The 14,304-nt window shown below is 35.0% G+C and overlaps 1 protein-coding gene across 3 annotated transcripts in view; it reads right to left on the bottom strand.

The window, feature by feature from the left end:
• Positions 1-5,364, bottom strand: part of LOC110373861 (uncharacterized) — a 30,311-nt gene extending 24,947 nt beyond the window's left edge. Inside the window, exons 1-2 of one of the 3 annotated variants that reach the window (XM_049839217.2) lie at positions 5,286-5,364; positions 5,003-5,051 (exon numbers count right to left, since the gene is read on the bottom strand). In XM_049839217.2, the coding sequence (XP_049695174.2) occupies positions 5,003-5,022 (20 nt within the window). In that variant the 5' untranslated portion in view covers positions 5,023-5,051; positions 5,286-5,364. Of the gene's footprint in view, positions 1-5,002 lie in introns of all 3 variants that reach the window. The other 2 variants (XM_021331278.3, XM_021331279.3) reach the window with 2 other exon arrangements.
• Between the last annotated feature and the right edge of the window lie 8,940 nt (positions 5,365-14,304).

The following is a 14,304-nucleotide window of genomic DNA, read 5'->3' as shown; positions in this document are numbered from 1 at the left end:
AACTATTATTCTTTTAATTTTCAGTTTCAGTTTCTTTTTTTAGTTTCAGCTGCGGCAGTACTCAGGCAGTTACTCGGGAAGAGAGAGCTTTACAACAGTGAAATAATTTTTCAAATCGGTTCAGCAGTTTCAGATAATTTAGGGTACAAACAAGAAAATGTTTAGTATATGGATTACTATGTATTTTTATGTCAATTGTAATATGAAACAAAGTCAGAACAGCCTGATTTTAAAGCAGAAAGCATCGTAGAAATTCGAGAAATTTATTAAGGAAATATATTTTTAATTATTATTATTAAGTATATAATTAGCGAAACGTGGAAGTACTATTGCTAAATTAAATACGACAAGTTTATGAACGTAAGTACAATAAATACGCGAAGTTATACTGACTGATTGTAAGTAACAATTAAATGTGTATTTATTAGCATAATAAACCACTGGTTACATTTATTGGAAGTAAGTAATGCTCGCACTGATTATAGGTTATTATTTATTAGCCACCACGAACCAATAAAAATAGTATTAACCACCTGCTTCGAATTGGCACTGCTGTTTCAAACTTCCTTATAACTTGCAATATTTATTAGTGAAAATACATTTTTACTATTTTTTTTATAATTTTATGATAGACAAGGCGAAAGGCCTTTGTTATAATACCTAATCGTGATAAGACACTGTGAAAGTATTTTCAAGAAGGATGAGAATTAAAACTACATAGATATCTGATTAATTTTCTTGGTTCTATAAGCGACGATAAAACCATTTAAAATTTCAAATGTACGAAAAGAAAATTTTGGAAACGTTTGGAAATATATAGATTAGGTAGATCTTTTCAAGAGTAACATTTGGGTTCCAACCAACATACTTATCATCAAACAAAAGTATTTTACATGGACAGAATCAAAATACGACCTTTCGTCTCAACAAAAACTAATCTAAACTCTAGTCTCTTTAATCTACAATAGTTGTAAGAACAAATCTATCGACTATCTAGGCACAGTCATAGACAACAGACGAATTAAGTGTTGCGACACGCACTGGACAATGGGAGCACGAGCAGAGACAATAGACCACTTGAAATGAGCAATGTTAACATGAAATGAATTTTGACAGCTCTATGTTGCAAGGGTCAACGTGATTAAAGTATTTTAATTATTTTATATAGCTTTCGCCCCACGGTTTCACCCACGTCCCGTAGCCAAACTGTAAAAAAAAAACTATCCTAAAACCTTCTCACGGGTCTAAGTTACCTCCCCCCTAATTTTCAGCCAAATCGGTCAAGCTGTTTTCATGTTACGTCGTGACAACGGGAAGCGTTTCATTTTTATATAGATATAATGAGTATTTAATGTTTAAAAATGATTTAGGTATAACAAACATTGAATAATACTTTTGAATAAATATTGAATAAAATAATATTAATAGCGATCAATTTAACGCAATCATTTAATAACTTCGTTATGAAAATTATGCTAAAAGCTCTCTTAAAATATACGTAAATAAACCGCACTTAATATATTTATGAAGTTTGTTACCAGTCCACGTAATGAATGGTATTCGACCTTCAACATTAACGCCAAATAATAAGTGACCTATTCTCCTATTCTAAAACTAACCATTAAAACATAATACCAAACACTTATTTGCCTTCAGTTTCAAATTAGTTTTCAAAACCTTCAACTGAAAATCACTGCTTAACACTTTCTAATCTTTGTCAATGACCTATCCGTATATGTAGCTTATCTATAATACATCTATATTAGAATGTAGCTAAGTTATCTATAGGTATAATATCTAATTAATTTTCTAATTAGGTCTAGGTTGCTAGTGGGCCCGGTTGGGCGGTGATGACTCAATCCAAAACAAAAGGTTCTCGGAGCTATCTTCACTAAACGCTTGCTAATGTGAAGGCCAAACATATAAGTATTAATGAGATATAATGCAATCTGTTTACTCTCACTAAACGGACGTTTTTAGTGAAACTGTAAGACAGATGCATTTTTAAGCAACTAGAATGGTGGAGTCCTTTTCAAATCGTGTAGAAAAAGCTCCTCTATTGTTTAATCATTCATAGTTTTCCGAGATTTTTTCCAAAATATACTAAATTATCAACTTGCCATTTAATCCAAACAATACAAATATATTTAACATCCAAATTGTACTCTATAAAAAGAGTATTTAAACAACAAAATAATGACTGACTTTTAAAAAACTTAAAGCTACAGCCATTTCTAAAGGTGATAAACAGTCGACAAACCATCCGCGACGTATCTTCCCTCGACCATCGATTACCTATTGAAATGTAACAGACATAACTTCTCGTAACCGCCATGTTATATGAACTTTCTTTTCACACATCGTCCACGCATCGAAAATCTCTTACTAAGGAGAAATTCCTATTTGTATTCAGTAGGAAACGCCGACGAATTTAGCATTGTACGTTGTTACGTTAGTTTTATGGAGAAAGCAATCTAGAAATGTTTTATATTACCTAATTAGGAAGTGAGGTACATAAACCGATTGTTTGTCTCGACACGTAAGTGAGGACGTTTCTTTCGATTTTCCTCATAACAATGACTTATCTGCCCACAATAAAATGTTAGATAATATTATGTAAATCATTTAATGCCTGCTAGTTATACGTTTTAGTTGCGTAAAATATAATGACGATTGTTTTTGCTCGAAGTCAAAAAGAAATTTTAATTTTGGTAAATCTGTGAGAACTTTTGACTATCCGTCATTATTTCATTAAACAAACTTTTTTGTCTAACATTTATATAGGTGCCTATATTTCACTTAAATAATGTCTTTTGCCACATTATTTATTATACGTTACACACCCATTAACACATACCTTAAATTGTTTTGTTTCACTTTCGTTATGAATGCAATAAAAATATTTCGTGATCGTGCAAACGCAATCTTAAGCTTTACGACTTGATACGACCTTGCTCGAAACGGGAGAAATTATGTTAAAACCATAAACACATTTTATAGAATTATTACTTCAGTATTGGACTATGAAAACTTCTTGTAAAGCACTGGTACTCAGCTACGTCCGGTTAGACTGGAAGCCGACCCCAACATAGTTGGGAAAAAGACTCGGAGGATGATATTGGGCTATGAATTGGAAACTTTGAAGCTCATAAATAATGTATCTTTATGAAATAAAGTTCACTTAAAAGCAGGTACCTAATGTATGGTAAAAGGGTCAACGTTCGACCCTCGGCGGGCAAAAATGTATCTAAATATAAGTCCTCTCAATCTCTTTTGACACAAAGCCGCTGAAAATATGTGATGATTTTACTCTTGATTTGATTTTAACCTTTTTTTGTTCTTATTTATCAACATTTGAAGACCCTTTTTAAATGAAATGTCTTCATATTTGAATTCGTAACATTCATATTTTCTTTTTAATATCATTTGGAATTTTGTGTTCAAAAGAAGCAAGTTTAGCTTTTAAAAAACTTAATCAAACTAACTTAAGCAAAGCCACGTTACCATATTTTGGCAATTGTAACTATAGGCATCTACATTCCAAGAAACAGCTACATTATACTACATAAAGAGACAGGCTAAACGTAAGGCCACTGAGGTCAAATCGCGACGCAAACAAAATTCCTCGAAATTGACAACCAAGCCACAGAAACCTTGATATCATTCTCGAGAAACTCGCCCTTATTATTTGGGAAAAACCGAAAACAGTCATCCTTAAGATAATGTTAATGTTTTAATATCTGTCTGAGATTGGTTCGACAACTTTTTTGCAAAACGTATTTGATAAGACCCTACATACAAATCGATTGGTCCCAATTTAGGAATTGATAGTTATTTTAATTGGCACGCCAATAAAAAGGCACGCAAGCCACAGAAAGACCATGGGTTAGTTAGCAACGCTTTCATCTGCGATGCTAAAGTGTGGTCACCGCACACGCCAGCGACGCGACTCGTCACACCGGTAACGCATCCGCACCACTGGTTAACATGTCGCAAAGAGAGAGCTTTGACAATGGCCCGTGTTAGATCACACTCATCTCACACACACAAGCTTGTCTAACTATTACAGAACGTCACTTAGCGCTCTTTACATCACTATAACCAGTTACCTCTAATTCGACGATATTTTATCGATGAATTTTCTATAAGCAAGCCTTAATGACGCCGGGTGTGAGAGTGAATGTAATAAGGTGTTGCGAAATCAACCGAACGATGTGGAGTTAATTTCTAAACTCAATAAGTCTGTCAGTTAATACTCTATTCTGTAATGAATCTGTCTTGAATGGAAAGCTTCGGGTACGCTTCATGCGTGAACGAGTGTACTCAGAGAAAACCATGAAACGGGGAAAACGTCGCGGATCGTGTTGAAGCTTCGGCGCCCGCGCAACTTGCTGATAATATTGTTTACGCAGCGACGACAGAACACAATGGACATTTAGCATTTGCGGTTATTGGCAACATGGCTGCTATCGCGACGTGAAATAGCTCGTTCATTAAGTTATTTATACGCGGATTATGAAATACGCCGATATGCTAACGAGACTACAAGCCGAGGTGCGACTGCGCGCGAGCAGCGGCCGCGGCCCGCGCCCGCGTCTCTCAGGGAGACAATATGCGCACAAAGTCGTGCATATTTTAAAAGCAATGTTTCGCAGCCTTCATTGAGAAATACGCGCCCTCATTCGTGATGTCAGTTCGCTGCCGTTGAGCAATGAAAACCTGATTTCCACACGAGAAATCAGATCGAATTATTGTCGTATCGATCGATGAGTTCGCGATATCATAACTTCGTATCTACAGCAATAATTGTAAGTCATCACACGAGATGAAAGTCGACTGCTGACGGAGACGCTCCGTCCGCGACCGTTTAAGTGCAGTTTTGTAAACAATTTGCTTTAACAATTATCGGGTTTGATATAAGAAAGTGGTAGTGTGGAAACAGCCTTATAACAACAGTTAAGCTTAGAATAAGGTAGTGTACACATGTAGGTGGGGTACTCACAGCGCTATCCTGGGGGTCATGGCGACGGGGCCCGGGGCTCGGGCGGCGGCTGCAACAGAGGGTTCACGTCAACACACGCGCCTTTCCCAACGACACACAGTTGCGACAGTGAAGCTCAACGAGGAAGCTGCATCGCACATTTAAATGCAACGCTAATGTCAGAGAGCGCTTAAATGCCAATAACGGCGACCTTTCAGTTTCGACTCGAGTTGCGCAAGTGGGAATCGCCGGTGATCGTGTGAGAAAGGCGAGTGCGTGTGGGATCAGGTAGGGAGGAACGCACCGGAGGGGGGGGGCGGGTGACACCGCTGGCGACGCGCTGCCGTTCGGCGACTAACCTCGCCGGCGCGCGCGCACCTCTTACTTATAGCCGCGCGCCCACCAGGCGGCCGCGCCACCCTCGGCGCCGCTCCTGCCGCCAGCACCCCGGCACCCCGGCACCCTGGCACCCTAGCCGCAACCAGAGGTACGCGTGGAGGTACGCGGCGCATGCGTGACGGTACGCAAGAAATAAAAAGTGCTCTGTGTTATTAAACAATTAAAAATAGTAAAAACGAATAAACTGCCTTAAATATCACATAAAACTGAAGTAAAAAGTGTGTAACATAAGTGCAAGTGTTATTAAAACAAAATATTAAATATAACGTACAGCAAAAACAATTATTCACTTCTTCCTTCTCACGAACTTATTCCCAACAAAACTGTATTAAAAGTGCTTAAAAACTACGAAAAAGTGTACACAGTGTTCCAAAGAAACAATAAAATTAGTTAATAAGCGCATATAAAAGTGATTAAACTAAAACAGTGAACTTTGAGTAGAAACAAACAACCATTTTGAACAGTGTAAACAAAATTCAAATCCAAAGAAAAATAACGGTGATATTGACTTTTATTAGAATACAAACCACAATTTTGGCGTACTTACTAATTGGTCGCTTGGCTCGTTACAATACGCGACTATCCGAGTGCAAAGCGGCGCGAGTTCGGACCCCGACAACTGCTCCACTTTTTGTGATTCTCGAAACATTATTTCAAGAGTTCGAGTTATCACTAATAAACACAAGATGGCGCTATGTGCAGGTTGTGAGCAAATGATACTAAACAATAATAACTTACGCTGTACAAATTGTGACAAGACATATGACTTGGAATGCGCAAACATCCCAAAAATTAAATATGACCAAATGAACAGTCAGCAAAAGTTACATTGGGAGTGCCAAGAATGCAGGTGTAAAAAACCTAAAAATAATAATACAAATACTCCAGCAAGACCACAACATGACGTATCAACTACTTTCAATATATCTCCAGAAGCAAATGTAACTCTGAGACGAAAACCAAGCAAACAAAGTCACGATGATACTATTCAATCGGAAGAGGAAATAAGTATTATAGGCGACACAATACCTTCAGCAAATAACATAGAAAGCGAACGAAATGGCCTATCCCTACAGACCTTAAGCGAAATGATATCTCTTAAATTGAAAGAAAATAATATATCGATAGTATCTGAAATAAAAACCATTATCCAGGGCGAAATCAATAAAGCCGTATTAAATTTGCGAGAGGAATTTAAAACTGAAACTAATAACTTGGCTAAACAGAACGAGCAAAGGAAGAAAGAAATAGAAAATATAAGCGTTCAAATAGAACAACTAAAATCTAAAACAGAAACCTTGAAGAATGAACTAAAGGCATTAACAAATGCTAAAAATGCTATCACGACGCAACAACCGACACAACAACCGTCTGAGAGTAATGTTAAGAGAATTGTATTGTATGGCCTTACAGAAATTTATCGAGAAACTGAAGAAGATCTACATGACAGAATAAGAACTATTTTCTGGGATATACTGGGTGTGGATGTATACGACTACATTGAGGAGACCTACAGAATCGGACGATACCACAAGCGAAATAGACCACTAGTTATTGAACTAATGAGTAAGAAAATGGCAAAATACATCGTACAAAATTACCAATGGTTCCACAATACAGGACTCTATATTTCCGAATACTTAGACGAAGAAGCTCGTTCCGAGAGAAAGATTCTGCGGGATAAAATGCTAGTAGCACGGAATATGGGACAAAATGCAGTAATAAGAAACAACAGACTTTACATTGAAGGCCAACTGATCAATCTCGGAAATGAAACTACTTTAGGTTCTACAGCCAATAGGAAAAGTGAACTGCACAACAATAACACCTTTCAAGAAGTCAATGATGACCGGACATTTCGAAAACAAAGACCAACATTTTAAAGTTTTATTCCAGAATATTCAAAGCATATATAACAAACAACATATAATGGAAGCATTTATTGATCAAAACCGAACATACCAAGCTATATGTATTACTGAAACCTGGTTATCTCGAGATAAACTTAGCATCATTCATTTCAACGGATATAAGATAGCAGCATCCTTCTGCAGAGAAAACCGACAAGGTGGCGGTGTTTGCATCCTACTAGAAGAACACCAAGAATTCATAGAAAAATGCGACATAAACAGCATGTCCCTAGAATATATATTAGAAGTCTGCGCTATTGAAATACCAAAAGAGAATCTCTTACTAGTGGTAATGTATTGGAATAAAAGAGAAGAACAAACATTTTATAACCAACTTAATCAAATACTCACCCACATAAACAGGAAATACTCTAAACTAAATGTGATCATTGGTGGAGACTTCAACATTGATATATTTAAAAGTAATTTAAAAAGTAGCACATTCTTAGATCTTATGTCAGAATACAAATATACACAGCACATAAAACATGCCACACACGTAACACAAACCACATCCACCTGCCTAGACCTAATATTTACAAACTTTAATGATAAACCACTATGTACATATGTAGAAGAACTTGGTTTCTCAGACCACTGCGGCACAACACTAAGTTTCAAAACCTTACAGACTCAAAAGCGAACAACTTGGTACACTGAAAAACGACTTTACAACAATAAAAACATAGAAGCTTTTAAACTTAAACTCAATTCAATAAATTGGGACGATATTATAAATGAAAATAACGAGGTCAACCAGAACTATAATGCTTTCATAGAACAATTAACCAAAATACTCGATCAGACCATACCAAAACGTAAAATTAAAATAAAAACAAGCTACAAAAAATATTGGCTTACCAAGGGTATAAAATTATCATGCCTGAATAAGAGACTGTTAAAAACACTATGTTTAAAATCAAATAATCCAATTATCAAAACCTATTACAAAAAATATGAGAAAATATTAAAAGCGGCAGTAAATACATCCAAAAAACAACAATACATAAAAAAGATAAAAACATCCCAAAACAAAATTAAAGCCATGTGGCAGATAGTAAATGAACGCACCAATAAAACTAGATTATCAGATAAAAACAATATTAAATTAAAACTTGATAAAACTCTAATCTCTGATCCAAAAAAAGTAGTAGATGTTTTCAATAACTTTTTCGCATCAATTGGAGCAGAAAGCCATCACCCATCGACCAGCCAGGGGCAAGGCCCGTCTGTGTCCACAGAAAATACCCTTTTTCTCAGACCATTGGATAGTAAAGAAACATTCACTATTATAAAAAATTTAAAGAACAAAAAAAGTCACGGAGTAGATGAACTTCCTCCATGCCTAATTAGGCAATGTGCAGCTGAACTAGCTTTACCTCTATGTAATCTAATAAATCAATCGTTTAATGATGGAACATTTCCAGACCGCTTAAAAAAGGCTATCCTCAAACCTCTTTATAAGAAAGATTCAAAAACAGACCCGAACAATTATAGACCCATTGCTCTTTTACCCACGATTTCCAAAGTCTATGAGAAGGCCATGTGCGTGAGAGTATATAGTTTCTGTGAAAGATACAAAATTTTTGACGAAGGACAAAATGGATTTCGGAAAATGCGGTCAACAACCCTTGCTGTATACAAATTTATGCAGGAAGTAGTAAATATAATTAATGACAAAAAATATGCCGTAGGTGTCCTGTTAGATATGACCAAGGCATATGATAAAGTGCAATTTGACATTCTTCTTGATAAATTATACAAAATTGGCGTTCGCGGTGAGACACACAGGTGGTTCAAGTCGTATCTTAAAAATAGGGAACAATATGTTGAAATAGAGCACTTCGATTATGATCTAAAACAAATAGTAAAAGTAAGATCAAATAAAAAAATTATAAATGCATCAATCCCCCAAGGAAGCGTAATAGGATGCCTCTTGTTTTTAATCTATATTAATGACTTGCCCAAAGCCTTGGAAGAACCAAGTGTTCTTTTTGCCGATGACGTATCCGTACTAACATCATGCCAAGATGATAGTGATATAAATAATCAGCTGACTTTAATATTCAATAAAACAATTAAATGGATGGATCAACATAATCTCGAAATAAATTACAGAAAAACTAAAATTATGACTTTTTACCCATATCAAAAAAACCCTCTGGCAGTTAACTTCACCATAAACGGTACCAAAATTGAAGTAGTTAAAGACTTTACGCTTCTAGGAATAACAATAGATACACATATAACATGGAAAACGCATATTAATAATACCAAGGCAAAAATCTCAAAATTTAGCTATGCTCTCCGCGAAGTGAAAAACTACAGACATACAAACCGCACTTACAATGTACTACGCCTATGCAAACGCATGGCTAAGCTATGGCATAATACTGTGGGAAATAGCACAGACGCGACTACTTTATTTACACTGCAAAGAAATTAATTCGCATTATTGTAAATATAGAACAAACTGACAGCTGCAAACCCTTCTTCATTAAACTCAAAATACTCACATTACCATCTATTTACATTCTAGAAATATGCAAGTTTGTTAGGAAATACAGTAACTTCTTCACAACCCGAGGAGACAAACACAAAACCAGATCACTTAGACATAAGAACATGCTCATGCTACCTACTTCCCGTATGACATTACATTCAAATAGTCCATATGTAATGGCAATAAAAATATATAATAAATTACCAAATGCTATAAAAAACGAACCAAAGTATAATGTATATGTAAATAAAATTAAGGAAATCCTAACTAAAAAGGCATACTATACAATTCAAGAATACATGAACGACAAAATAAATATTAGTCATACATAAACATTATACACACTACAATACACTATAATAGCTAATATCTAAATAATTTCCTAATATACATATATTTATACAAATATAAAGAAATATAATATATAATTTTAATTGTAAAATAACTATTCCTATTATACCTAATGTTTAAAACTACCATAAAAATTTTGAATTAGTTTTAAGTATTTTAAATGTACTGGCATTAAATGCCAAATGTTGCTGTGCCCTAACAGGGTCCACAAATGTACCTAGCTGTAAGCTTTTGTAACACCATGTGAAACTTGTGGAATGCAATAAACGATATGAATATGAATAATATGAACCACTCCTGCAGCATACACACTCCATACGCGAGGACATCATCAATCATGCCACATACAGCCTCTTGCTACTAACTCTCGGTTCGCAGCCAGTTTGACATTTTGATAGATAATAGTTATAGCTTACATAACAGCAAGTAAAACGCACGTGTGCTAATATTAATATTAAAATATGTATGAATCTGTCGGTATGTTGTAGCCGCTACGAAACGCTACGAAAGACTTCAACGCGCTCAGGAAAGAAAAGCTTAATTTTTCTCTTCATACCTGTGAATTAAAATAAAAGAAACCTGTTCTATAAATCATATAGTTATTTGTTTTAGGAATTCTTGATAACCATCTATGAAGAAAGATGACATTGTCGGTTACATAATGGCTCGGAAATGCGACGAACGTTCTATGCTATTGTACTTTTTAGATGCATAAGAATGAGTATATTAAATGTACAAAACTAAAAGATAAAATATAGTAGATATAGTTATCTGTCTATAGTATTGCTTAGCCAAGTGCGTAATATTTATAAAGAGGCTTTGCTTGTGATGAGCGCAGAAATAAACAAAAATATTGCCTTCTTACATAAGTCCTTACAAATCCATAACCTTTAGCTATCTAGGTTCATAACTGTTAGCACTTCGCAGGTGTCAGTTATGACTTAATTTGAATCATTTAGGATTTAAAAACTGCAATATTTTATACTAGCTTAAAACTGTAATTTCACTCGGGCCGCGGGGAAACTACATCGTACAGCCGGATAAAAAGTAGCTTATAGCCTTCCTCGATAAATGGGCTATCTAACACTGAAATCATTTTTCAAATAAGGGACTCTTGTTGCTGAGATTAGTGGCTTCAAACAATCATACAAACTCTTTAGCTTTATAATGTTAAGTATAGATAAAATCTAGATAGCTTCTTCGTTGTATGCTTCGAGCTTCCGACTGAAGATTACCAGTAAATCAGATATTTGCAGCAAAGTTTATCAGCCTTACCCAAATGTGGGAAATTCGCAGAAAATCGTGCTTTCCAAAACACATTTATTTCCTTAGGCAGTCAGGTAAAGTACATTTTAATTTAATGTGAAATCTGCATGTTCAACACATTTATTAACACAGCGCAGAGATCAAAATTAAATAAAATAACCATTTTTCAGGGCTCAGTTTATTGCTAAGCTTGACGCATTTAAACTTTTCATAAAAGACGCACAAAGCAACAAAGTGCAATTAGAATTCTAAGAATGGAACCTTAATTATTTATTACCTCACTAAACTTTCAAACAATAAAAACGTTAATCACCAATTAATTTATTGCGCATTTCCTAATTATCTAACGTAACTATGCGTAAGTAATAAAGCTGGAATAAGTTGTAATATGAAACTCATTTATTAGTCAGGCTTTAAGTGGTCACTTCTGGATTCCAAAGGAAAACCTTTGCCCAGCTGTGAGACAGCATAATGATATATAATTGCCAAATATCTTTAACAACTGTATTTGAAAAAGAGTTTATTTGTAGAAGCATGGTTTCATCCGTGTCCCGAAGGATTGTCTTCCTAAACCCGGACATACATAAAGTAACCTATATCCATTTGATGGTTCTAGACTAAAAGGGTAATGTATTTAAATCAGTTCAGTAATTTTGACATGAAAGCTAACACACAGACATACAGCTACTTTCGCTGTTAAGCATACTATTTTTAAGGTAAGGATTACAACAGAGGAGGAATTGATGATACTGAAGGTAACATCAAAATAATTTCGTCCTTATTTTGTGCAATAATCGAGCAATATATTAAAACATTGTGAAACAAGAATGCAGTTTAACAGTTGTTTACAAAGCTAGCATATAACAGTACATGATTGGAATAATAAATAAAATTTTAAACATATAAACAGCAATGGAAATCGGATTAGTCATGAGGCGAGAGGATTCGCTGTAAGCTTTATATTCGTCGACAAAGTTCAAGTGATTTAGCAACAAGGAAACTTGCTTATATATTGCACACCTACATATAAAGAGGGTTAACCCAAATAATAACCTTTTTCAGAAAACACGTAAAACTGATTCCTCCTTTCCTATGCGTGCAGAAGTGATCTGTATAGAAAAAATATTTTTGTACGCAGCTAGAATGTATTTTTTTTAACTGTTTTGTTGGTCAATGGTTATTATGGAGTTTCTAGCCGGCTCTTCTCCATGAGACCGAGCAACTAGTGTGACGTTTCATAAGAGCTTACAAAGGTCTATCTTATCTTATATATAAAAATGAATTGCTGTTCGTTAGTCCTACTAAAACTCCAGAATGGCTGGACCGATTTGGCTTTTCTTGGTTTTAAAACGTTTGTAGAGGTCCAGGGAAGGTTTAAACGATACGAAGTTCGTGGGATCAGCTAGTTTGAAATAAAAAAACAATTGACTTTGACTTTGATTAAATTAAGGAATTTGATGGTATGTAAACTCATAAAACTGGATTTTTGCGTTAGTCCCTTTTGGATATTGGTGTACGATATGCACGCTATGTAAAGTATGTATGTAAGTATGTATTTAAAGTTTTATTTTATTTATATACAAGTTATTTTTATGCCCGTTTTCCCTTATGAGGTTACAGCATTCTTTACCCTGGCGCCACTAGACGGCTGAATCGCTTTGTTGTTGCATCGACTACTGTTTTTTGTTTACAGTAAAATTTTATGTTATTGGCATGTTAAATGCCTTGGTTAAGATATCAACTGAATTTAAAGTATATAAATTTACTTTTAAGTTAATATTTCAAGTGGTGATTATCAGCTGTGCATGGAAGAATTTTCCTTTGTTTTTTTTTTCAGTAATTTTCTATTATGTAAACCTTATTTTAGAGCAGTTGATGAAAACACAAGTACTTAATGAATAGAAGGGAGAAGTTTTAAACATACATACATGACATACAAACATTGAATGCATTATTGCTTATTCCATATCTAGTCTTTTTTAAGTTTTATCCGCACACATTTTTCATCAATTTTTTGTACTTATATACTAACTTGTTCTGGTGTCAAAATACAACAGTTATAAGCACTGAGTTCCGTTTCAAATGGCTGTGCAACAAAAGGTGACGTCATTCCGATTTCGCGGCAAATATTGAAAACCGGTAGTGGATATGCGTGTGCCCACCAATAACCGAAATTGTTTCATTTTCGTTGCTTTGTCAATAAATACTGCTTGGGTAGGTATGTCGTAGCAATGCTGCAGATTTGGTCACTTTATGAAATGCTCAATCGTTTCAGGGAATGTTTGCATTTCATAAAACCCCAACTTGGATTCTTGACATTTAGATAAGCAGGTTTTTTTTATAAACTACCTAGATAAAAGAGCCTGCTACACTTGATTCATGAAATGATCGAGCATTTCATGGAGTGATCAAATCTGGGATATGGCTACGACAGAAGGAAACCTGTAAAAATAGGCGTATATTTGGTGAATTATATAAATATAAACCAGGTCTATCCAGATAATTTTAGTTGATTCTTTGTAATCAGTATTCTTACAGGTTTACATTTTTGCATGATTGAGTAACAAACACCCAAACATATGAAATATAAAAACTTTCACATTTGTCATATAGGTAGCTTATACATGAAACGTAGGACTTGTATTGCTATTAAAAGTATCCCAATAATAAGATACTTTCCTTCTTATTTACACATTTAACTTCTAGTAAGTGCTGGACCCAGTGGCTAAAGAACAACCTCTGGAGTATCGGGGTGTGAGTTCGATTCCAAGTCAGGCAAGTACCAAGGCAACTTTTCTAAGTTTGTATGTACTTTGTTTTAAGTTTGTAGGTTTCCATATGGGTACCTAGATCCCGCAGACCTCAGAGCCTGCCACTGGGTAGTGAGGTAGCGA

This window comes from Helicoverpa armigera, chromosome 1 (genome assembly GCF_030705265.1).
Source record: "Helicoverpa armigera isolate CAAS_96S chromosome 1, ASM3070526v1, whole genome shotgun sequence".
Lineage (NCBI taxonomy): Eukaryota > Metazoa > Arthropoda > Insecta > Lepidoptera > Noctuidae > Helicoverpa > Helicoverpa armigera.
Note: the sequence above shows the minus strand (reverse complement) of the source record. Positions and strands in the feature narration are given on the sequence as shown.